Source organism: Brachycentrus maculatus, unplaced genomic scaffold (genome assembly GCF_059751285.1).
Source record: "Brachycentrus maculatus isolate JH-2025_06_01 unplaced genomic scaffold, ASM5975128v1 h1tg000630l, whole genome shotgun sequence".
Classification (NCBI taxonomy): Eukaryota; Metazoa; Arthropoda; class Insecta; order Trichoptera; family Brachycentridae; genus Brachycentrus; species Brachycentrus maculatus.
This window is the reverse complement of record NW_028281366.1, coordinates 5,764-33,498: the sequence shown is the minus strand read 5'-3', so window position 1 is coordinate 33,498 and position 27,735 is coordinate 5,764. Positions and strand designations below refer to the sequence as shown.

The 27,735-nt window shown below is 29.8% G+C and overlaps 1 protein-coding gene across 1 annotated transcript; it reads left to right on the top strand.

Annotated features, from left to right (window-relative positions):
- The first annotated feature begins 408 nt into the window (after positions 1-408).
- On the top strand, positions 409-26,781 carry LOC148300951 (uncharacterized). Its single transcript, XM_088274049.1, has 5 exons — positions 409-647; positions 2,645-2,764; positions 13,535-13,652; positions 22,955-23,078; positions 23,404-26,781. The coding sequence occupies exons 1-5, from the start codon at positions 417-419 to the stop codon at positions 23,432-23,434; spliced, it is 624 nt and encodes a 207-aa protein (XP_088130175.1). The 5' UTR covers positions 409-416; the 3' UTR covers positions 23,435-26,781.
- The last annotated feature ends 954 nt before the right edge of the window (positions 26,782-27,735 follow it).

Sequence of the window (27,735 nt, the reverse complement as noted above, 5' to 3'; positions counted from 1 at the left end):
CAAAGTCATAATTTGATGCGGTGTTATATATATTATTAGTGCAAATATTGGTTAATAAATAAAACAGCATATATTTCTTTTTATAATTAACATGTAACTTAATTGTAAAATCATTGTTAAATATTAAAGTGATTTTAAAACAAACAAATAACTTGATTATAAAATGTAAAATCACATTTTTAAGTAATTGCTTGAAATTTAAATTAAACATATTATTTTAATTACATATTTGGTGTTTCATTTGTAGGACTCCATTTAAATTTGAAAATGCCATAATAAGCGACAAATTGTCACAAATTTTATTTTTATGTGTTTTTAACAACATAATAAAATTTAGTTGATTTAAAAAATCTATGTTTTATTTAAGTATTTACTATATGAACTTATTTCTTTGTTTCCCAGTGGCCTACGTGAACATGGGCGCCTCGCTGTCTGCGCTGGGCAGGTGCGCGGAGGCCGCCACTGCGCTGGGGCGGGCTGCGCGCCTGGACGGCGCGGGCGTGCGCGACGCGCGCGCGCACGCCGGCGCGCGCACCGCGGCGCTGCAGCACCTGGGCGCGCTGCACGCCGCGCAGGGCCGGCACCGGCGGGCGCTGCAGGAGTACCAGCAGGCCCTGGAAGCGAGGCCGCCCGACTACAGGCCGCAGGTTGGTAACTTCATCTTCTTGAGCCCATTTCCGTCCACTCTTGGACGAATTCGACGAGTCATTTTTTCTTCCTCTTCTTCTTCCTATTCTTCCTTCTCTTCCTCTTCCTTTTCTTCTTTCTCTGCTTGGTGTAGGCCTTGTGCCCTGTATTTAAGAGGGATTACCTTCCTGCGATGTCTATTCCCAGCTGTTGATCCATTTTTTAATGGTCTGCCCGAGAGTCGTATATCTTGGAGTTGGCCGTGCAGTGTAATGTGAGGGAGTCTGGATGTTTCCACTGTCCTCACATGTGCATACCATTGTTTTCTGCGTTCCCTTCCCCACCAAAATTTCTCATTTCGCATATTTCCCCTATCCTGGTGTTCCTTATTCCGTCTCGTAGACTCTTGCCAGTTATGCTTCTTAGTCTTCATTTTTGAAACTAGCACGTTTTTGTGACCACGGTGTCCTCTCTGCTTTCGATCTCATATGTCATGATGGGTCGCACACAAGTTTTTTATTCGAATTTTGCTGCCGATCCTTATTCAGGGTTTTTCTATATATAATTTGATCTTGCATCTTGAGATGAGTGCAGCCTTGTTTACTTGCCCCATCACTTTACATCGCAGATCCGTTTGACCACACAGGTCCATACCCAGATATTTGTAATTTTCCACCTGTTCTACTTAGAGGCCATCCACATTCACGCTACATCCCACCGGGATCCGAGAGAACACATGATCTTAGTCTTAGCAGATAGTCATGTTCTATTTTTGACTAGCAAGGATTGCGTGTATGAGTAGTTGCAGGTCCCTCTCAGTCTCAGCAAATACTACAGCGTCATCCGCATAGCAATTCAATTTCAAGGCAATGTATCCAATTATTAATATATATGTACATTACAAACTAACATTTAGGGCTTATACATTAAAATCATAAATTAAAAAGTAAGCAAAAAGAATCTTGCTAATTATGTAGAAGAATCCGACTTCGGAATACTCCTTCAGAAAACAAACCTATGGTTTTCTCTCCCACCCTTTACGCAGTACTTTTATAACCTCTACAATCCCATCCATGATAAGATTGAAGAGGAATGGGCTCAGACTGTCACCCTGTCTGATGCCAGTACCTACTCTTAAAGGATTTGAGAGTTTACCATTCGCTCTGATTCTGGTGTAGAGTCGTGTGGGGTAACCGTACGCGGAGTGCAATTGTACGCAATGAAATTCGCGACTAGTCTGTACATGGTAGAGATGCGCTGATTCAATATTTAGAAGCGCTTTGGGTGGTCATGAAGCTGGTCGTGTGTACAGGGGACCTTGTGTCATAAGTTTAAAATATTCAGCCAAATATTTTTTTTCATGGTTTTCCTACTTGTTTTTCCTGTATAATTGTTATATGCAGTTGTGAAACCGTTCAATGTAAAGCATGGGGCATGAAAACTGCACAAACTATAAAAATAGACATTTTACCCGCGATAATTGAAAGTAAATTACCCCTAACAGGAGCCGTACGCAATGCGTACACTTTACACTACGGTGGTATACTCACCCCGCATTTGGGGCAAGTGTACGCAATCGACATATACTTAAAAAAAATTGTTTAACTTTTTTGTTTAAAGACCGAATAAGGTTTTTTTAGTTTTTTTATGTTTCTAAGAAACGATTTAATTTAAAAATTTTAAAAAATCTGAATTCCAATAACGGTGTTTTTTTTAAATTAAATAAACGAATATGCGTAAAGTTACCCCACGCGACTCTTTGTTTTGTTTTATTTTATATTTTTAGTGATTTAAATAGCTAATATAAAATGGCTTACTCTTTGTTTGCCGACATGTTGGTTTGAAAAGTATACCGAAATGAATAATTTATTTTTAGACGTGTTTATATAAATGTAAAAAAAAACAGAAAAGCCTGGAGACAGTTTGTGGACTCCATATGCTCCACCTAGGGAGCGGATATGTTTATTATTATTATTATTATTATATAAATGTATAAAATATTTATTTATTTTTATAGAAATTGTACGCTCTGATGAGTGAGGCACTGGGACGGCTCCAGAGGTGGCCAGAAGCCGACCGGTACAGGGAGGCGGCCCTAGCCGCGGAAATCGGCAGAATTCCCTTGGCTGGACCTGTGGTGAGTGTTCAACCGATATCACCTGAAAATCAAATTCGACAATCAGCTCAGTATTACACAAAGTTCACAAAGGCGAGAAAAATACATATGCGCTTCAGATATCACTGCTGAGAAAGATTATTTTTACATATCATACAGAATATATAAATTATTCCACATTTACACAGTTGCGAAATAAACTCGGGATCTCATACGTGTATGAAAACTGTACCGATAAGAATATTACAAAGTGATATATTTATATGTGTGTGTGTGTGTGTGTGTGTGTGTGTGTGTGTGTGTGTGTGTGTGTGTGTGTGTGTGTGTGTGTGTGTGTGTGTGTGTGTGTGTGTGTGTGTGTGTGTGTGTGTGTGTGGTGTTCATTGCAAAGTATTTAACACCACACACACACACACACACACACACACACACACACACACACACACTGAAAGCTCTCGAGTCAGGAAATAATCGGGGTGTATGTATGAAGAGGTGCGTGATTGTGCAAGAGGCGAAGAATGGAGGTTAATTCTCTCTGCCTATTCTTGTATGCGTGCGGGGAAGCGGTGTAATGATTAAATCATATGGTCAACCGAAATGCTAAGCTTTTGATAGAATAAAAAATACAATTTACACTCAAAAATTAAATAAAAATGTTAATTAAAGTCAATTTAACGAAAACACATTCAAAATATAAATATTGCTGCAAGTAGTATAACAAAATAGGTGAGTAGCCCAGTTAAGTAGACACTCGACTGCAAAACATGTGTTGTAAATTCGATTTCGGCAATTGCTTAGTGAAATTCATGACACATTTTTTTAGTTTAGTACTGGTTGTATTCAAAGGTGTTTTATTTTTTATTTTAGTAAAAGGCCTTTTGCGTTTTATATGTTAAAAAAAAGCATTTATAAAGAATAACGTTTGTAGTTTTGCTCCAAAAAATACCTTTACCCGAAAGTATGTTACGTATACTATCCACCCGACAATTCCATAATAGAAAATCGATCTCAATCCAATCTCTCGCAATAGAATAGTCAACAGATGTTCAATACTCCGTTCTAGTGGACATCTTGTTGCTCTGTAGCTTGTTAGGCTTCAGGCGGGAAAACTCCTAACTACAAATTATCAGAAAACTGACACTCCTAGAAAAGCACTATAACTTCAATTATATATCTTTGTTTTTATTTTTTGTAAAATTGAAACCCTAAAAAAAACAAAAAATTCAACGGAATTGAATTAATTACAGATAACGCTATATTTTGCTGTTTTTAATATTATTTTTAATTTGAAAATAGCTAACTAACTAACCATCAAACCGTTTCCCCGCAGGCAGAGAGAAACGAACGCCATACCACTCTGTCATTGCAAAAATTATTTGCCTTTTCTACATTCATGCATCTCCTCATACATACCCGACGATTATTAGAACTCCTGACCCGGCCGCTTTCAAGTATTTGACATACCTGATTGTGCCAAGTTTTCCTCGGTCTTCCTCTGCTTCTTTTTCCAACTACATTCGCCTCATAAATTTGTTTAACTGTTCTTTCCTCACTCACACGTTCCACATGTCCAAACCATCTCAACACACCTTTCTAAATTTTATCGATAATGCTTATCTCAGCTTTGCATTCTTTCCTTATTTCATCATTCGAACATGTATCAAACATCTTTTTGCCACACATTCGCCTAAGGGATCGCATTTAGACTGCATTCAGTCTGCTTTCATCCTTCTTTTGCCAACTCTATGCTTCGCTTCCATACAATTTAATTTGCAAATACCATCTACTTTTGCTTAAAATCTATTAGTACACGTGTATTGACGCATTCTGCAACGTGGCGTTCGATGATGATGCGGAATGCATTGAAACACATGTTACAGTAGATTTTAAGAATTAGTGTTACAGAGGGAAAAAAAAATTATAATAGACATATACTATAAATTTTTCTTTTTTATTTATCTTGTAAGATTAAAGATCCATTTTAATTTTGCCTTAATTCTTAATTCTTCAATATATTGTTACTACAATATAATGTTTTTTTTTGGATTACATTGTTTTTCTTAGAAAATTTCAAATTATTCCTGTATATTGGAATTCAATTTGCCATATTCTGTTTATCCTTAATGCCATTTTCCGAAGCGATGTTTTATTATCGCCAGTCGTAATAGAATCGAAAAACAATATTGTGGGCTAGAATTTTATTTCTGCGATTTTTGGGATAAGAATGACTCAATTCCGCTTCTAGACCAGAAACGATTCAAACCATTACGTGGTTTTTATATTGTATCATTATTTTTATTGTTAAGCCGATAAGCGCTGTCCGCTGCCTCTTAGAGCCTTAATATCACTACTTCAGAAGCGACTCAGCGTACTAAGACCATCTATAAACAACTATTTTTATTTTTGGAAATTGGTCTTCGACATCGAAAATAATAAATTAATTGTGAACGTATCAAACCACCCTTGTAGAGTGTTTGCAAACCATTTTGGACTGATCCTGTAAAGACTTTTGGCTTACAGGATCAGTCCAAAATTATTTTTATAGTAAAAAGTGATCAAATTAATGTAATCATACTTATAATGAATTATCTATTTTACTATAAGAATAATAGACTTTTAGGCTTTTATAAATTAATGTAAAATAGAAATAAAATTTAAATTATCATAGTTATAAAGAATTATCTATTTTACTATCAGAATACTAGACTTTTGGGTTAATTTTCATAGATTTTGTAAGCAAAGATCAAAAAACCAAAAGGTATGATAAAGGCCTTTTTTTGTTTTTAATTAAACTAATATACTTTTCGAATGCAGTGATTTATTTTTCAATTAAACATTTATTTGGTAAATCCACTATTTCTAAAAATATTTAAAAAAAATAATTTAACCCCAGAATACTTAAACTATCGTAAAAAAATACGACATAAAATTGCGAATACTGAAAAAAACTATATTTGCGTTATTCTAGTACCCCCTGCCTCATAGTACCTTCCAAATGTACTTTTAATATTATTCATTATTTTACTTTTTAAGTAAGAAAAAAAAGATATTCTTATTTTTTTCGTTTTATTTCTGTGTCGTATTTTTTACGAATGTCTGGTAATAACGCTACTCGTAGGATAGTTAAGTAAACTAGGGTTAACTTACTAACTAACTGTCATACCGCTTCCCGCAGCGGTGGGCATAGATAAACGAATGCCACACAAATCCGTTTTTGCAAACAATTTACGCCTCTTCCACATTAATATATCTCTTCTTGTATAGCTATCAATTATTTCAACTACAGAAACTTATTAATTTTCAAACAACCTTTCAAACATTTTTTGAAAAATATTCAACTTTATAGAAACATTAATACGAGAGAAATTTACTTATTTATGTGTAAAATATGTAATCACATTTTATCATCTGTGTTTTGTGCCTCTGCCTGTACCTGGAAAATCGTTTGCCGAAAAATGTAATTATACCCTAAACTGAAGCGTATGATTGGAACACCAAATGTGTTATTTTTCGATTTTATCCCGCGCATCGAAGCCTTCAAATTGAACTACATGAACCAGCTTATCAAAACCTATTAATATTATGAAATTTTCTTATTAAAATTATTATGAAAAGTGTAGAGGATTAATTTTAAAATCCTGTACATTTCATCTATTTGTTAAAAAAAAATATTATAATACTATGATAAAATAAATGCTAGTAAACATAAATGTTTTATGTTTAAATCAATCTTTTTTTGTTTACTGACTGAGATGAGTAATGAATTTGAAATGAGCAAATTTGAAAGAGTAAAAAAGTGGAATAATTAATACAGAGAGCATGAAATTAATTAAACGTAATTTATAACTTTGTAATTTTACATTTTGTTTTTAAAATATAATTTTGTTTTAAAATCGCTATGAATATTTTATTATAACTCAATTTTAATGTCTACCGGTTTCAAAACCAACCGTTTCTTTTGAAAGACTGGATTAACCAAGTATTAATCAGTCATTAAAAATAAGCGGTTAGCTTCGAAACCGGTTGTATTATAATTAAGTTAAAATAAAATAATTGTAGCGATTTTAAAACAAAGTTACATTTTAATTATAAATAAATTAAACACTGGGTACATTTCAGCGTACAACGTTTTATGTACATACATGATATTAGTGATTTAAAGTTTCAGTCCATTATCGAACAACAAAAAAAGTAAACGCAAAAATGGTGTGTATATTATTTCAATCAAATGAATTACCTTTAAGCGTTTTATTTTACACGAATTAAAAGTAGAAACACGCTGAAATGTGACTTTAATACATGGCGTTTGATAAATTATCATTAGTTTACATCAAATAGAAAGGAATGGCTTTTAAAAGTGGTGTAATTTCGGCTAATGTAACATTATTACAGCTGTCGCCGGCTTCGTGAGTCCATTAGGGGCAAACTTCGTGACTGAAACACCCGGTGGGCGAAAAACATCCACCGAAATTACGGCTTTTAGATTTTTGTACATATTGCGACTTCACTCCGCTAAATTTCATAATGCCACATAACCTCTAACAGAAAGATGACACGCGAAGATACGACGGAGATTTATGAGAATCGCTAGAAAACATCAAGGCGTCGTTCCGAGTAAAAACTTTCGCCGAAGCCTGTTTCAATATTTGAAGGGATAACACGTGTCGGCTTTTATTTTATATTTTGTCGAAAAATCACAACTTAACCACGCTCCGAAAATTTCAATCTTAAAATTAATATTTACTGAAGTTTTTCATATTTTTATGAAAAGGGAATATTCGAAGAAAAGTGACAATTTTTATTATTCTTATTTTACAACAATAATACTATATAAAGCCTCCAAGGAACACTTGATTTCATTTCATATATAAGATATTTTACAAAAGATTTGAAGTAAGGATTCATTGTATATTCCATATGACTAGGAAAAAAATCATGTACGTATTCACTGACGCCATCTGTTGGATTTCATTTTGCAGTGTACGGAACATATTTCTTTATTAATACATGTATTAAAGATGAAATTCCATAAAAAAATTGTCACCCACCCTGAAAATAATAAAATAATATTTTGTTGTTGTCAAATGTACATGTAATATTTTGAGTGTGTCCATAAATACCTAATATGATCCCAAAGAGACTCTTGTCAAGTTTTTCATGAAAATCTTAACAGAGACATCTTTTTGGGCAGGAATGATGACGATAACAAAAAAAATAAGATAATAAGGATGTTCGATAATGGGCAGAATTTTTAATTCACAATATGTTGAGTGTGTCCAAATACATGTTCACAAATATGGGCTTTGTCCATGGTATTTTTACATATTTGACATCCCAACATATGTAGATGAAGAAGGATATCGAAGTCTACACATTAACAGGGCGTGTGACCTGTCATAGGCTTGTAAATTGATCACCTTTTACACTTTTATATTTATCACTCTATCCATGTGGATCCTTGGAAATGCAAAACAAAAAATATTAAAAATTTCTAAAATTATTTTCAGTTATATATTTTTATTAATATCTAATACTATATTTACTGGATGATGTTGTGTTTCGTGAAATGGTGAACGCGTTTAGTAAATTTACTTGAATCAAGTTATGAAGAGTATTAAGTTCAGCAATATATTTCACCATAACAAACATGAACGTAACGTATTAGATTACTCTTTTGCATACAAAACAACGCATGTTTCCTAAAACTTTTCACATATAATACAAATTCGTTACCGCAGTCAAAGTCTTTAATTTCCTGAACACGGAATAACTTAATGCTGAAAGATCTCGGAACATTTTGGATTGCTCCGAAGGCGGATGCCGAAATATCATTATTAACACATCGACCCCCTGAAACGTTTTCTCATTTACGCAAATATCTGAATATTAGTTTAAATTATTTATTGGATAGATGAAAAAGTATTCAATACAATTCTACCCATGATAGCAAATATAAAAATGTATTCTTATTATTTATTCATTATTGACAAGAAGTTATAAATGATTTTAATTATAATTTAAGGGCGTAACAAAAATATGTGGTAAAAAAGGTATTACGTTTGTGAAAATATCAAGCTGAATATTTTTTTTTATTTTTAAGATTTATTTTACACACTTACACACATACATACATACACACACAGACACACACACATTCACACACACACACAAACACACACACACACACACACACACACACACACACAGACTCTCTCACACACACACACACACACACTTCGTGCATACATAAAATTTATTCGTTTTTATATTAAATGTTTCTAAAAAAATACAAATAAAATATATGAATACAACCATATAACGTAGAAATATATACTAATAGAAAGCGAAGTAAAATAAGAACAGAAAAAGTTACTAAAATACACCGTTTTACCACGAAACATAAAAAAACTACAGAATGTAATATAATGTAGGCATTTAAAATAATTTGAAAAATAAGAGTCACAACTTTTTGTAAAAACTGTATATATTCATTTAAAAATGAAAACACAACCACAATCAAAAGGTTAAAATGTGTGAAATAAATTACTTCAATTTATTTATAATGATAAACATAGCTCTTTTAATTTTCCAATGTTTCCAGCCAGGCACACGACACGTTATTAATATTTGACCATTTTCATTTGATTGCATATTGATTTTTCTTCATTATACTTAAACACGGGCCGAGGCTGAACGAGTTAATACAGTTTCGTTTGAGTTTCACACGCCTCATACAAATGTAATTTCCGAACACCTACTTTATATCCGATACACGCCCGACTTCCGCCGAGTAATGAAAGGCTCCCCTGTTTGCCCGTAATGGTATGCCGCAAAAATTTACATATTACACAGGTAGGGTGGAAAAAATCTACCCCGCTTTTGAAATACATAATCGATTCCGCAAAATATTCGGCTGCGAGTGGATTGTCTCCATTTTCCGTAAACTGCTTTGATTTCGCACTATCTGCGGTTTCTGCAAATGGAATTTTTAATTCAAAAAAGCAGAACGGTTAACGCTCCGGGTGGCTTATATTTAAAAAAATCTTTGTGTGTGTTTCCACGTAGTTCACAGCTTAAGTTTTATTATTTTTTATATTAAAAGCATTGATAACTTTGTGGTATGGAAAAAAACAGACTCCTTATCATTCAGCGTTCACTTTTTATATTACTACTTTAATAGACTATTATTTGTGACTACCGGTTTCAAAATAATCATTCCATCATCAGGTCATTAAAATTAAATTATTACGATTTGACATTTGTACAAAAATATAAAAAAATTGAAAGAGAGAAAGAAGACAAATTAATTACAATGGGAATATTTTATATTTATAAGTGGAAGTTAAATTTAGTTCGTTATTTATGATGAGTTTATTTATTCCTCTGATTGTTTCTAATTTTTCAACATTATCTAAACAAAAGCCAGTTTTATTTACATGTGAAATTTCTACACCCGTTAAGTTTATTAAAATTACGGCCTGTATTATTTTTTAAATATTCTCATTGTGATTCATTTCTATCTTTCAAAAATTTTATTTTTGTACATACAAATGTCAAATTGTAATAATTGTATTTAAATGACTTAATGATGGAATGATTATTTCAAAACCAATAGTTTTGAATTAGTGTTTATAAAAGACGTATTGTACAAATTGAACGATGAATGAAAAGGAGAGTGTTTTATGTTTTATTATTTCAAATATTTTTTAAGAACGAACTCTCATTCATCATTTGGCATTTGGCACTCACGTTGTGGTTAGTATCTATCCATTTTTAATTTGAGTTTTACTTAATAAATTCTTATTTTCCTTAAAAACACTTAAGATGCAATTTACAATTTAAAATTTTTATTTTTTAAATATATTTACATAATTTGTTTACCTTTATTTAAAAGAACAATAATAATTTAAAATATATTTTTTCAGAGACGCACCAAGCCACTCTGTGTGTCTTGTCGGTGTAGTTCTTTTTACATACGTTTTTTGTTATTTTTATCTGTTTTAATGTAATATACAAATAAAAAAGAGAGATTTTTTGAAAGATACAAACTATTTTCCAATTTTCATAGAATAAGCTCTTGATCATTTACCCAATGCTTTATTTTGCCTTTGTTCCATATTTTATTTTGACCTCTTACCGCCGTCGGTAACAAATTAAAAATGTTCGGAACGATATATTGAAGTGTTCGACTCCCATATTTATTTTTAATTCTTGGGACTATCAAACCTTCCTTGTAGGTAAATCGTGTATCATGGTTGTGTACTAGAACACCGTACGTCAAAAATATATAATTAATACTATTTACCGAGTAAAACTAATAAAAAATACTGGAACAAAATTCAATCGTTCGTTTATTGAAAATCCCGGATCCCTAAATTATTTTTAAAAAAAAATGTTTATAAATCCTATTTCAAAAATATGGGTTTCTTTTGTAAGAAGTTATTTAGACATGTTTTCATATCTAGCTAATAGTTTTTTTTGTCTTGTAAATACTTATATGCATTTCTATAATTTCACATTAATAGATTATTGATCTTTTCATTTTTAAAATAAGTTGAATTTATTTTATTTCAGCAAAAAAAAGGAAAGTATTTTGTTATGAAAAATTCTAAATTTCTTTTAATTTATATAAATTTATTTTGGAAAACATTGCTTTTTAGCAATAAGCCCACCAATGTACTTTTTTTTCTTTTCTGTACATGAAGTTTAAATTAAATAAAATAAAAATATCCATTTGATCATAAAAAGTAGGCTTATTCGTTAAAAAAACAATTTTATATGAAAACTACTCATCTGATAGGCCCTGTTGGCGCAAAAGGTAGGCCAACCCATTCATTTATTCCACAACGCCTTTAGGGCTAATGTAGTTTTGATGAAGTCACGTGCTGGCCCCTTGAATTACTTATGCCCCTTGGTACCTCAACCAGTTGAGAGATACCAATCCCGAGATAACAACTTGCATCGTTAGGATCCTTAGCCGCAGACAGAAAGAGGAATTTATCGTAAACAAAATTCAGTATTTTCAGCTACTGAAAAATTTATGCGGTATACTTGCGAAAGTTCGCCTGTACATTTTAATAGGCGTTTTATGTAAAACTTTTCCCGGAACATCTTCAATTTCACTAAATTATTTTATATTTAATTAAAAGTTTTACATTTATTTTACACAGGCAAATTAATTATTATTTTATTCGAAACCCACGAGGTTTGCCGTAAATTTCAAATTCGAGGTTCAATATTAAATTTTTGACACTATCCCAATTTCACACCTGCTTTTTGATCCCATTTAAAATATAAAGAAAAGGGTTTATCATTAAAATACACACTCATTCTGAACTAGATAAAATTATAACTGCAAAACTAACTAAACATATCTGTGATAATTTATTTCCAACATTTTGAGTGTGTCCCAATACTTGTTCACAAATCTGGATTATCTCTTTTTATTATTTTTTTTTTTTTGATATTTCAACATAAATATAGAAAAATATGAAAGTCTAGTCATTTGCAGGGCTGACATTTTGGATATATGTATATATATATATATATTTATATATACATATATATATATATATATATATATATATATATATATATATATATATATATATATATATACATACACTAGCAGAAACCTTCATAAATTTTGTGTAAGATTCTTCAAGTTGATCAAAATCTAGAATCTCTGAACAAATATTTGAACCTACTCGAAATATTTCGAGAGAAAAGTTTGTAAAAATTGTGATACTAAGATGCGTTACGTGTATTTTTTCCACTCTAAGATATTTTCCCTGTAATAATAAATTTATCAGTTTTATAGATGCTCAATTCCATAATGGTGTCATAACACTTTTATTACCGCGTTTACGGCATAAATGTCAATAAATGGTATTTTTGTCTCTTTAAACATGCACAGTTTTGATGTTAGCTGTAAATTTTAGAGCTATGAATGGAGAAGAAATTTAATAGCCGTGATATTTTGCATTTTATTTGCAAGAGCTGATTAATAAAACATGGTAGTGTTTTTCTAATTATCTCAAAATAACTGAGAAATAATAAGCGTATTTAATGTAAGTACAAACATATTTTTTGGCAGTATTATGTATGAGAATTGAAATCATAATTTAAAAAAAATTTAATCTCAAATAAGACCGTTTTTATCAATGTATATAATTAATGTTATAATTAATGTTAAACTATAAACATTAATATAATTAATGAATATAGTTAATCAATATATATATGACCAGTTTTTAAAATTGCAGATGTTCTCTTTAACAGCTGAAAATTCAAACTATATTGGATGATGAGATTTTCATTTTATTTTCGAAACTAGTCTTGGTATCTACATCTTTTATTTTTAAATTTAAATAATTTGTTTTTCCAAAATGAGGATTAATATGTTTTTAATTGAAGGCAAGGTTTATGAGCAATCATACATTTTACATGTATTAATTTCACCATGTTTGTTACCATTGAGAAAATGAAAATATATGAAACATTACAAATTAAAATATCAATTTCCAACACTGTCAAGAATCACGCTCTGTACCATGAGCAATGTGAAGTATTGCGCGTGTTGCTATTACGTTTAACATTAAGGGTTGTCATTGCCTTTTAAAAAGGTGTTCAAAAAATCAAACATGTCAAACATAAATGAAAAGATTTATCAAAATTTCAAATAACCGGATGAAAACTTAGGGTTTTTTGAAATTTCGGACAAACTTATAAATGTTTTTAATTTATTTTCATATATACATAAAATATTCATGAATATTTTTGTTTTTGCAGAGATGGCGAGTTCAAAAGGCCGAAGATCGCTACAGACGACTACTGAAGACGGCAAAATACCCACACCTTTTGAAAATTTTGAAAAAATCTTCGACAAAGCACCTGAAATCCAAATATGGTAAGTACCAGACAGCAGTTTACATGATTTTTTAAAAACTTTATAACGTTCACTATAAAGATGGATAAAAGAAGATTAAATGCAGTCGAAATTTAATCTCTTAGACGATTGCGAAGCGTGGAGGTAGAAAACAAACCAAATACAGTTATAATGCAGTTTTTCAGAGGAATTTGTGAAAAAACGGTACACGATAGATGTCCGAATGGTCGATTAGTTATATTAAGGAAAAAATGCAAGGCTGATATGTACGAGTACATTATCTATAAAACTAAGAAAGCTATTGTACATTGAGATAGTTTGCACGCGTGAAACGAATGAGCGAAGAAATAGCAGTAAAACAAGAAAAGTTGGCATGATCAAGTATTTCAAATACTTACGATCTCATAGATGAATGTGAGACAAAACGATGTATAATAGATGTTCGAATCTTGATAAAAGGAAATAATGTGGGGTTAAGGTTAACATTATTGATAAAAAAGAAAAACGTATTGAGATAATTTTGCATGTGATTTGAAATATTACCATGTAAATGTACTTGGAAATAAAAGCAGAGAAAGACCGAGGAAAATTTGACATGATTAAGCGTTTTAAAAACCAGAATTGGTAAGATCAGGAGTTGGAATAATTGGCGAGTATGTAAGAGGATATACATGAATGTGGAAAAAGTGAAGAGTGGTGCGGCGTTCTATTCCTTCTGCCTACCCCAGCGTGGAAGCGGCGTCATGAACAATTTTATTTTGATTTCACAGAATATAAGAATTTTCAAACTCAATATTTTTAAAATACAAATATGTCAGCAAAATAAGATTGTTTTTCTTTTTACCATAAAAATATAGGATAGAAAAATTATAATACCTATTTGATATTTCGAAAAAAGTTAAATGTTACGAGTTTATCGAAAATGCTTATATTTATGAAGATAAGAGCGGATATAAAAAATATTGAAAGCGTAAAATTCGTAACAGTCGAGCGCATTTTATTGGTCCGAAAATTTAGCGCCATTCGATTACTTTGTTTCGGAATAAGGTAATTCCGTTACATATGTCTTTCCTATCCCGTTTTGCCGGGAAGATGGCAAACTTTGGCAGTTTCCACAATAAAATTTACGTCATCAATTCCGGAGCGACAATATTCGTAAATGGGCACCATCCAAAGAGCAATTCCGAGCAGAACAAAATGTAAAAAGTTTTAAATTTTATAGCCAATCGCCTTGTTATTTCATACGTGCAAGTACGCGAGTATGCTAAATTAGGCTTTTTTAATGCTTTTCAAACGACAAAAATTCACCTTTAGGTTAGGAAATAAATATCGACAAAATTCATAAAAAAACGTTTACTTAATATCACATATTATAATAATAACAACTATCAGACAATACTAATAAGTACCATACTATACGATGTTAATAAGGGTTAATGTGAGTGAGAACAAAAATTTCCATCCATATGTGGACACTGCCAGTTTTAATAACAAATATTTTATTTATTGATTCGGCATTCACTTTGTGGTAAGTCATGATTTAATTGCAAATGAAAGCACTTGTTGGTTACCACTGAGTATTATATTTATTTTTAAAGATTAGTTTTGGAAGCTACAGATATTTCTATCCACGGGTATGAATATAAACTATATAGTTTAAATCAAGTTGTAAAAAACAAGTGCTGTTCGAGACAACTGAATCATGAATATGGCATAAAATTGAAATATTTTTCTTAACAACACAAAAATTTCCCTTAAAAAAAGTAAAAGAAATTTACTTTCACCATAAAATTAATAAAAAAATGAAGAAAAACATCTGTTTTACTATTTTAATTAAATTCTTCGTAATTGTTACCAGGAAAAGATAATGTGAAAAAGGTGGTCGTTTGAACAGTACATCACATACATACATACATACATACACGTGTAACATACAGGCAATCCGAAGGCAATGAGAAAAGTTTCTCACATGACCAGGACTTTACTAGATAGTTTTCAAACGGGCTAGCCTGGCAGCCATTGTTGTACGTGTACATTTCCACCTTTTTCACAATATAACCATATAGAAAACTGTTGTTACGTGAATGAAAATATGTTGTCACTATTTCCGAAAACCTCTGATTGTTTTTTTTATGTTTAAAGTTATTGTATGTACATAAAATATGTTTGTTTTCCTTATGAAAACAATTTCAATGATATTTTATTTATTTTTTCGGCATTTACTTTGTGGTAAATCATGATGAAATTGTAAAAGAAAAACACTTGTATTTTACCACTTATTTTATTAAAACGAATATAAGTTTCGGAAGCTACGCTTCCATCTACAGGTTTAAATATAAAGTAAAAAATTATCTTTAGGGGTTCACCCCTTGATTTACCTCCCCTAGCCCTAATTTGCCCTCCCTCTTATTTGTAGAACTGATAATTTTTTATTTTTAAGTTTTTATTTATTCCTGAAGATGGAAGCACCGCATCCAAAACTGGTCGTTATAATAAAATAAACTCAAGTAATAGAAAACGAGTGTTTTTCTTTGACAATTTAAATAATAATATTATAAGTATGGTTTCTTGAAGGTAGAATATGATACACACACACAGGCACATATATCATACACACACAATCATTACTCTCGTAATCAAAATCGGTGAATTTTTATTCGCTTACATATTTATTTTATTTTCATGTTTCACTGTAAACAATTCACGCTGCATATTGAAAATGAGGCGTAGGTTGTCGCTGTAAACGTAATACCTCATTCTGGTTTTGTTGGTCTTACACCAATCTCAGTGTAAACTTTTCCAAGCTAATGCTCACAAAAGCTCCCTTAATTGAGATAAGTTCCTTATTGGAATCAGATGCTGTGCTGTTTATAGTGGGAGCTAAGTGAAAGATCCAAACACGGAATGGTTAATAAAACTCACGTTTTTTCATAGTTTTAAAATTATATAAAGAGAAATTGACTTATTTTTTTTTATATAATTAAAAATTGTATATGAGAACACTCATTTTTAACTACTTGAGCTATATTTACTTTAATGACTAGTTTCAAAACTTACAGATGCTACCATCTTCAGGTCTGAATATAAACTTTAATATATGTAAAAATACATAATTATCTGTAAAGAGGGGAGGGAAAGTAAAAAAGTCGTTCTTATTTACAATTTTATTATGTTTTACCACAAAGTGAATGCCAAAACAATGTATAAAATATATAAATATGCAAATATTTAATTGAATTTTACTTTGTTACTATTTCCTTAAATCTATCGTGATACGTTTTTCGATGCATTTAGCATCTTTATCAAACACTGTATTGTATAATGATAAAATTCTAAATCTATCAAAATATGAGTCACGATACATTTCAAGAAATAAAAGTAGTCAGTTTATAAAATTTAAATAAAAACTCAAGTATAAAACTTCAAAGTTATTCCATAATAAATTCACCAAAAAAACAGTATTCATTCAATATTTTATTTTTATAGGCTGTATGTAAATTTACCAAAGTTGTTATTTCTTATAAAAAGCTTTCATGAATACCTGTCAAAGTATTAAAAAAATATTCCTTAAGAAAAAATAAACGTAAACCAATATATTCATATTCACTTAATAAAACAACCCTCTTCAAATTTAGAACAAATAATCCATAAAAAGGTTTAGGATCAAAGGATTTTCAAGTATTTTTAACAAAAAGCTCCTCGGAATAACTCAGAATCATGTGGTATAAACGTAAATTACGTTAAGGTAAATAAATTCACTGTCTTTCTTTGTGTGTGAAGTACTTTGTTATAATTTCACCAAGTAAAAAAGTACGCTTACACTTTATTAAAGAGTCGGACGGTAAATCAAGTTTCAGTGTCGGGGGTTCGCCTCCCTCCGGGGCTATTAGCATCCCTCTGGGCTCTGGGATGGAGATCTAGGGGTGTGTTTCACGCCTATTATTATTCCGAGACTTAGTTAGTTCAATACTAATTGTCGCCTCCTAGTTTTTTCGCGTTCTTGTTAGTTTCTCACGAAAAATCATTAGAATAGTATTTAAAGTCAAAGCTGCTTTTTTATGAGATAGCATTATTTTTTCAGATAAAATTTAATATAACCACGTTTTTATTGATAATGTTGCGATTAAAAGTAATTATTGACTTAAAAATGTAATATAATAAATTTTCATCAAAAATTATGAATGACGTATTTTTCTTATATTGGAAAAGATTATTACATTATTTTTTTAATACATCTAAATCTCATGACAAATACACTATTTTTTTTTACCCCTACACATACGAACGTACGTGATACGCGTGGTTTTTCTTCACCATTTAGCGCTTACCCATATGACCTACGCGCATGAGAAAAGATATCTGTTCCGAAAATCTTTAATGCGTACCGGATACAATGACAAATTTTCGTCAGGTTTCATATACCTGACAATATTTTGTGACAACAAACGTTATGATTTTTTTGCTTGTATAAAAAAATATGCCTGAAAATAACCCGAAGGTAGGGTGTACAATGAACAATGTGCATCAAAGGACATGCAATTTATACAAAGGTTAGTAAAAAAATTACACTTAGTCTTAAATAAAAAAATAGAGAGAATTTACTAGTCTAGTGATCGGTTTCGAAAATACCCAGTTGCTGGTCAAACAAAATAATCGCAGATACAGCCATCTAGTTGTTTTTTTATACTTTTTTTATAAAGTCGAATTTATCATGAGTAACACGGATTAATAAAACGATAATTTAAACTATCTTTTGATATAAATAACTTATTTCGTTGCTCCTTAGTTCATGAATAATATTGTATATAGGAATTAGGGCCGCAAGAGTCTGATGCCGTTAGAAGCAACAAAATCCGGTCGATGCTCGGACAAAATTTATCAATTTTTGATTTTATCTTTATTCCAAAGCTTGAGTATGTGAGACTCTATGGTTTTTTATGAAAAAAACAGTCTGGTCAAAGCAATGAAAAGTAAATAAATAAAAGAAACTATAACTAACTAAAACTATAAATAAATTTCTAGGTGACTTACTTTTAAGCTTAAAAATATAATATTAGGATTAGAAACTAAAAAAGTAATGTTGAATATGTTTATTTTCTCTCAAAATATATTTTAACAAGATAAAAAATATCAATGACTAAAAGTATTTTTTAATGGTAATAACATTTTAAAACGAATTGAATACTCATTTTATTTTAATACCTCCAGTTACAAATGATTGGTTTTTCTTTCGGTGTTTAAAAAAAACCTTGCTTATTGTAATTTGCAGTACATTTATAACAAAGGATGGTTCTTTGGAAATAATTAGTCTAAAAATTCATTTGAATTTTAATTGCCTCCGCCAGTTTTCGCTTTCCAAGCTCGTTCCTACAAGTTCCGTCCGAAAAGTAACTCAAGCGATCACAACTAAGCTTCTGCGAGCTTTTACAGCCCGCTCAGTTTTTTAAATATAGTTTTTAAAAAATTAATTTTTAAATAAAATATTGTTTGTTAAAGTATAACATAAAGTTAATAAAATGAAAAAAATAAAGTTTAAAAAATATAAAAGTAACATTTCCAATTTAAATTTTTTTTTTAACAACCCCATACTGTGAGGAAAGTATTGTATTGAATAACCTATAAACTTACTTACAAACTATTTTATACGTAAGTTTTTACCTATGACTGCACCGAAGATGCAAAGAAATTTGCATTGTGGAAGTAGGTACTATGTTAATAACTTAGATCATCGATTAAATAAGAACAAATTTTTCTGCTTCTTCTGCTTAAAATATCAGATGATTATATATTTTGTCTACCTTCATAATGTAACAGTGATAAAGTATGGCTATTACGTAAGAAATCTCGGATTAAATCACATGTGGTGTCAAAATAATATGTCAATATAAATTTGGCGGGTTTAGTCAAACCGCCTCCGTAGTGTAATGGTCAGCACGCTTGGCTACCGTTCTGGAGGTCCCGGGTTCGATTCTCAAGGGGGGTAAAATAAATAATAGTGATTTTTTCACTGTAATATTTATTCAAAATTACCATGGACTGGTACCTGAAGCGGAGGGCTGGTCACCTTTCCTTCATGTATAAACGATCAAGATAACACTGCTTTTATATGACACAGTGCCCTATGCACCATTGGGGTGCGAATAAGGGTTTTATTATTATTTATTATTATTTAAAAGTATTATATTTTTCATTCATTTATTTGATATCTTCCTAGATAGATCTGAAGCGTGGGACAGATTACTTTTCCTTAGTAAATTTAACGTTCAAGGTTAAACTGATTGTTTTCGATGCATGTATGGTGCATATTACCATTGTCAATTAAATAATTAATGCAGGAAAGGATTAAAAGAAGAAGAATATTGGAATAAAATATGTCATATTAAATTACGCAAAACAAAACATGTAATTTTTAATTAATGTTTTACTTAGTAAATACCACTATTTCTTCAAATCTACTGTGACACGTATTTCAAAACATGTAAGTTAAATATTGATAATTATTGTATAGGTACATAGTATACCAAAACATTATATATTATTTAGCTTAAATTAAAAGTTTTTTTTTCATGAAAAAAAACCTGATTTAAAAACGCGATAAAGACGCTCAAAGATTTCACAGCAATATATGCAAAGCGAGGATCAGTATTATGTACACTTCAAGGACTTAGGATGTGAACTTCAAATAGAAATTCAAAAGCTCGACTCACAGTTTGAATTATATTTTACTAGCATATAAACCCGGCTACTCCTGTGATTTGAATGACTTACGAGTACTCTTAAATGGGAAAAATAAAAAAATAAAAAAATAAAAATATATATATATATATATATATATATATATATATATATATATATATATACATATATATATGTATATATATATATATATATATATATATATATATATATATATATATATATATATATATATATATATATATATATATATGTATATATAAATATATATATATATATATATATATATAATATATATATATATATATATATATATATATATATATATATATATATATATATATATATATATATATATATATATATATATATATATATATATAAATACAAATGTTTCGTTTTAATTAAGCCAAAAAGCAACGTAAATTCACACGTTCTAAACAAAGAATGTTTTTGCCTTAATTAGAATGTGTTTGTTCGAAAGCGTCGCACAAAATGAAACATATTTTACTGAGCCATTATAAAAACAGGCAAAATACAGAGAAAAAAATCCATTTTCGTATTTTTCCAAGAAATGTAGGAGGTTCATACGCCATTCTTCATTAATTTAATTTTAGTTCGTAAAAGCTCTCTCGCTATATTACTAATTAAAAATCCCCAAGAGAGATTTTTTTTCAATTACTCAAAGAAAAACTTTCGGATCGTAAAACATACTTTCAGAAGTGCAGGAGTAAAAAATGGCATTTTATCTATTACAACGAAGTATCTTCTGCAAATTAAAAATAAAAACTCACATCTGATAGCATATGTGATAAAATATTATCATTGATTCGGCATTAATTAAAAAAAAACGTGTTGATTAAAAAAATATATAAACCTTTTTGTAATAGCATTTAATGAGTTCATTTTCATTATATATGACAAGTTTCAAAAACTACATTTGTTTTCATATACAGGTTAAATTTAAATAGTTTGTTTCAGGGAACAACCCTCAAAGTCTCTATTTAAGAGGCTTGGCTGTGGGTAGGATGGTATGAAGAGGGAAGGTGATAGGGAAAAATACATCTAAAACACCCAGACCAATTTAAAACAAATATTTCTTGAGTTCACTTCGCAATTGGCGGGAATCGAACCCACGATGCCAGTTTCACAGTCGAGCGTCTACCCATCTACTCAGACTTTCATATTCTTTTTCATGTATGTTGAGCTGACTTCCATGTTCTTTATCTGCTTTATTGTGATGTAAAAATAAATAAATAAAAACTCCTAATTGGAGAAAATCCAGATTTGTGAACAAGCATTTAGACACTTTTTTCAGTTGTCTTTTGAATACTGTCAGAAAATCCTTCACCAACACATAAAATAATGCCTTAAAATGTCAGTAGTAGAGTACATTCGTAAGTATCAAGGTTTGGTATTAAAACGTTGATATAAACGAATTTCTATTTCGCATGTTGGCGTAATTAAACCACCCCGAAAGAAGTTTTGGATAATCAAATTTGATAGTGATCATTGTGTCAGAACATGAAAATCCGGTGGCTGGTCGAAAATGTCTGCAAAAATACTTTCGAAGGCTATTAGCCGCATCAGATAATAACAAAAAAAGAAGTTTTGGTTAATCAGAGCCATCTATCTCGAGGAGTTCGTTAGAAATAGGGTGGTAATTATTAAGGCCACAAGCTACCACATGGGAAGGCTTTACAATTCCCTGACATGCAACGCGCTGTATCAAAAATGGAAAAAAATTAATACCCTTTGTATTTGCATAGTGTAGGAACTCAATTACTCCTTCAATGTTTCAAAGTTAATTTGAATGGGGTGAATTTATTACGATCGGATGTTTTTCGTGTTCTCGAAGCTCGGAAGTGTTCGGATGCTATCGTAAATTGAAAATAATTACGTGGAAGAGAGAATAGCGTTTTTAAACTTCTTTCATCAATATACTAAAGATTTAATCGCCTAATGTAGGCGCTAACCTTAATTAAGCTAGATCATTGCATTAATGTTAATAATAACACATAAATATGATTATTCCTTCGAATACGTACATACTGGAAACAATTATAGTTCATCCAAATCTTTGTTCATAATTCTTCTAGTAAGTTGAATATTTCATGAAGTCTTCAACATATATTTCAAAAGGGTCCCTGTTTAATAAAAAGCTCCACATTTGGTGCCTTTAACCCACATATAGTATGAAAGAACGTGTCAATTTAAGCATATATATACAAGTTATAAAATTTTAGTAGTATGGTTGTCAATCATGGATAGAATGGTGAATTGCTTCTTTTTTCACCATGTTTCATGTATCACTAATATACAATTTTAAAATTAAGTCTACTCATTTTACAGATAATCTTTGTTTACAGCAAATATGACAATAAATTAGCCATCAAAATTACGAAACGAAAAATTAAACTAACCATAATTAGTACTTGAGTAAAGTCCATTTTTCAGATATTTTCGTTGACATGATCGACAGCTTCTCACATAACTATTTCAGATTCATTAACACTTAAAATATTTTTTTAAATTTACGTATAATAAAGCTTTCCCCGAAACGTTTATTATTATCATTGTTTTAATGCTTTTAAAATGTTACAAATGATCAATTTCTTTTTTTTCAGAAAATCTAATAGAAAAGTTGGGTCACCAGGTTATTATTTCAAGGAATAAAGAACGAAGGAAGATGAAATCGAGACTCTTCTCAGCAATCATCAATGAACCAGGCATGATTGTCTCCAATTGCAGGTAAAAATATTATTCTCAATTTGTTTATAAATAAAATATTTCAACTTTATCTTTAATGGCGCTTTATGAATGGCATCGAATCCTAATGACCTTAGTTTCCACTCTTTTATTAATTAAATATAATCTGATAACTTTTATGTACCTTCAAGGATTCAATGGTCAATATAATACTGCCTTGATACTTTGAATGAATGAATAAAATTTGTTTGTAATTCAAAAAATTATTTAAAATCACTGAAAAACAATTTAAAAAATCAGATTCTTTTTTCAGAACTGATACAGCTTTTTATGTGTAAATTAATGTTTGTTATTTTTATAATTACAGACCGGAGCCTCCTACTTCTTGTTGCACGTAATGCAAGCACTTGGCGCCATACGTCACTTATTCTACTGAAAAATAAAATGGTATTGGCGTCTTAAACATTTCAACGGTTTCAGAGATTCACTAGATTAATTTAAATTTATTGATTGTATGAGCTTTTCTTTAAAGTTACGAACATTCGTTTATTTTTTGCTAAATTTAATTCTAAAATATCATACTTTGGCTAATAAAATAAATTCATTTACTTTTGAATGCGACAAAAATCACTTTGCTATTTGTAACATTGATAAGAATATGTTTTATCATAGCCATATTGTATGTTTTAGTAATTCAAACAATAGAAATCACGTCAAGAATATTCTATAAAAAAATAAATTAAAATATTATATTATTTGCTTGATCACTATCCTTTATACCGCATAAAATCTAGAAAAAATCTTACTAGCTTTGTTTAAACTATTTACTTTTTCAAGTTCATTTTATACGCAAATATCACAATGTCTTCTTAATTTTCTTGCTATTTCAATATTAATGAAAGATAATAATAATTTTAAACAGTAACTACCCTTCGTCTTATTTTAAGCAAACAAAAATGTTTTTGCAAAACGTATATTTAGTTAATTTTTTATTCATAGGTATTTTTAAAAAGGTCTCATAAAAAATGTTTTTGGCATATTTTATTAAAAAGTCCATACAATATTTACACATTTTCATATAACAATGTAAGAATACCTTCAACGTTTATTGAAATAAACCTTTTTATGGTCTTAAAAACTCATTTTTGATTCTAAAGTTACATTATTGTTACATAACTTTTCCCTTTTTAATATATAATTTTAATAATTTTTAATATATGACATTTTTATACAATTTTAATTTTCCTTGCTACACTATTTAAAACTTGCAATTTTTTTTGAAGGTATTGTAATAAATTTCATGCATCACGAAGGTACTTTAAGAATATCATTTCATATATAGAAATTTGTGCTACTTTTTTTCTTCATATTGAGTGATCTTTTAAAAAAGAAGATCGTAACATCCGCTGTTATCTATTATTATAATGTATAAATCATAAGGTAGAATATTTTCCATGTTATTTTCTAACGTTACTTGTTATTTTGTTACGATATCAAATTCTTCAAGTGCCTAAAAACTTTTTTGTTTCGTTTTAATATTGCAACTGCTTTTTAATGCTAATGTTTATTATTTGATTATTATAGATCTCAATTAATTAAAATACTCTTTGCCTAGATTTAGAAAGATTATGAAAGGTTTCCCCAACGAAATTCTAGCTATTTTTATTATTATTACGTATAAATTGTTTGCAAATTAATATTAAATTATGCGCATGCATATCCCATTATATAAAATATGTATATAAATAAGTTTTTTAGTATCTATGGACCTTGTATATAAAAAAATCCTTTGAGCGAATGTTTCCAAGGCCTAATTCTGAGTAATCTGTACATAATTATATATAAAAATTGTTTTTTTTATGTAGGTTACCTGAGCACCTTTTTTTAAAACACAAATAAATCAGTAAATATACAAAATACCCTTAAAGTATGAAAATGTTCATTTCAAATACATATTTTATTTAGTGATTACGTTTAACCTTCCCGGATGTAAGAGAAGGGTTTGAAATTCCCATAAAAAAGGTTTCAATTTATAACTTCACAATCATCTTTTTGATTAACATTTATCGTAATGTCTAAATTAAAAGATACGAATACATCTCCATTTTCCGTATTCAAAATGTGTGATCTTAAATATTGTTGAAATGAATCTGCAGTTAAATCCATGATACCTGATCCAATGTCATACACGATGACGTTGATCGTTCGGCCAACTGACGCTTTTTATTTAATTCACTCTAACTACTGCGCGCCACACCTGTGTAGAAGCGTGACAGCAATGACGAACTCCATTCTTCCAATTATTTACTCCATAATTTACGCAGTCAATCTGTACACATGTTACACACAGCAAGTTGTTTGTATCAAGCATGAATACCAAATACCCCCTGTCTTTCAAATAACCCCTTTCGGACTTTGGATGAGAAAGCCGAGTAAAAGAACACTCTGTTTACATAAATAAATTGCCAAAATAATATTTAATATAAAATATTATTTGGGCAATATATTTTTCATTAAAAATTATAACTTTAATTAACGTATTTTAAATAACCTATAATCTTTTTATTAATAAATATTTCTATCGGTTTTAGAAAAGAAAGATTTACATCATTTTACATTTAATGTAGATTTTTCCATAAATCTGCTAATGAAATAAAAAAATCAGACTTTTTTTTAAAAATGTTTTGTTATTTTATAAAATATAACGAATTTTTAAACGGCATTTTGAATAGTCACATTTATCTTGAATTTATGACAACTACTAAAGAGAAGATGTCATCAAAATATTCTTCAATGAAAACCGGTGATGTTATAACTGTTACATATTTAAATTCATTTGTATTCTCCTACTTCAAAGCTTAAAAAAACTAATATATTTCGTTGTTTGTATATTTGTCATAAGACTTTAAATTAATTGAAAAAAAAATATATCACACCACCAAATTTTGTAATGGTATATTTCATAACATATTTTATTACCTTAAAGATGCTTTTTAATAAGAAAAAGTGTGTGTACATAAATATAACAATATTTGAAATATGTAAATTGTAAAAATGCATGAGTTTAGTGTAAGAAATGTATTACCATATTTTATAATACTAAAACATAATATTGTCAAATATTTTTATCAGTATAAAATTGAATAAATCATTATTAATTTTAAGAAAAATGTTGGTAAAAAATGGAATTGTTTCGCAAGTGATCAGTGTGTTTGTGAAGATTTTAAATAAATTTGAATGAATGTATAAAAACATTTGAAAAGTTTTGCTATAATTCCAATCGTGACAGATAATAACATATTTGTAAGGTAATATTCAATTTATAGATATCACAATAAATAAATAAGAGTTTAAATCTTTTATTTCTAATGGGAGAGACAGCTTTCTGACATAAAAAAAGTACGTTGGGTTTCATATTTATTTATGCCAAAGTTTTTTTTATTTTTTTTTTCTTGTTTTAAAATATTATAAATAAAAACTTCTCTACCTACACCACTGATTTCAATATTTATCAGAGATTTCTTTACTTTTTTGGTCTAGCATGCTTCCTCCAGTGGTGGAGTTATTTTATTCATTTATCATATAATAATATATCTGATCTCCCATTTCAGACTGCTTATATCTTAATCAACTAATTGCATTTATTTATTTTAATAAATTCTTATATAATCATACTTACTAAGTAACATATTAAAATATTATTAAAAGCTTGAAATATCTCCCGAAAGATCATGTATAATATTTAGTTAAGAAATGTGGAAATAAAGCTTATTTTATTTTATGTAAAAAAAAACTTGTTTTATTCATTTCGCCCATATATGCTATGGATGTTCCACATCACTTGAAATTTTGTATACACAACGTAAACATTCTTGTTTTTTGTATACGACTAGTTGTTGATTTCAACAAAATGACAAGAGCACGTTTTTATCAGCTAAGACAAATTTAAATTATTTTTAATCCACTTGTTGCTGCCCGTCAATTGATAAATGCGTTTGAATTGTCTAGGAATAATTGTAACAGAATATGCACGGATCTTCCAAATAAATCAAATAACTCGAAGGCAAACAGTGTTACATATTACAACGAGACTTTAAGTAAATTCTGTCTACCCATATATAAATCGATACCTAATTATAGCTTCAGAGTATCTAAAACAGATTTTTTGATTTCTAAATGGATAAACATACACAGATAATGAAAAACTGTAAGCGGAAGATAAAAAAGGTATAGTAATAAAAATGGTGGAAAAAGAATATTCAAATAATTGCCAGAATACTGGGTAAGTTAGACGAGCTACTGACAATATGTACGAGATTATTTAGATGAAAATGAACTAACTTGAGAAAAATATAACTTACGAACCAACGAACCGTCACGCCGCTTCTCCACAGGGGTAGGCAGAGATAATAGAACGCCACACCACCCTGCCCTTGCAAAAATTCTTCACCTCTTCCACGTTCATGCGTCTCCTCATACATACCCGCCGATTATTTCAACTCCTAACCTGACCCCTTTCAAGTATTTAGCATGACCGCTTTCAAGTATTTAGCATACCTGATCGTGCCAAGTTTTAGAAAAATATGTACATAAATATGATATGAAAATAATAATTCCGCAAACACGTTATTCCCAGTTGACATAATCAAAGTAACAGAACAATCCCCATCGCATCGAAACAATTCCCGCAATAATCCAA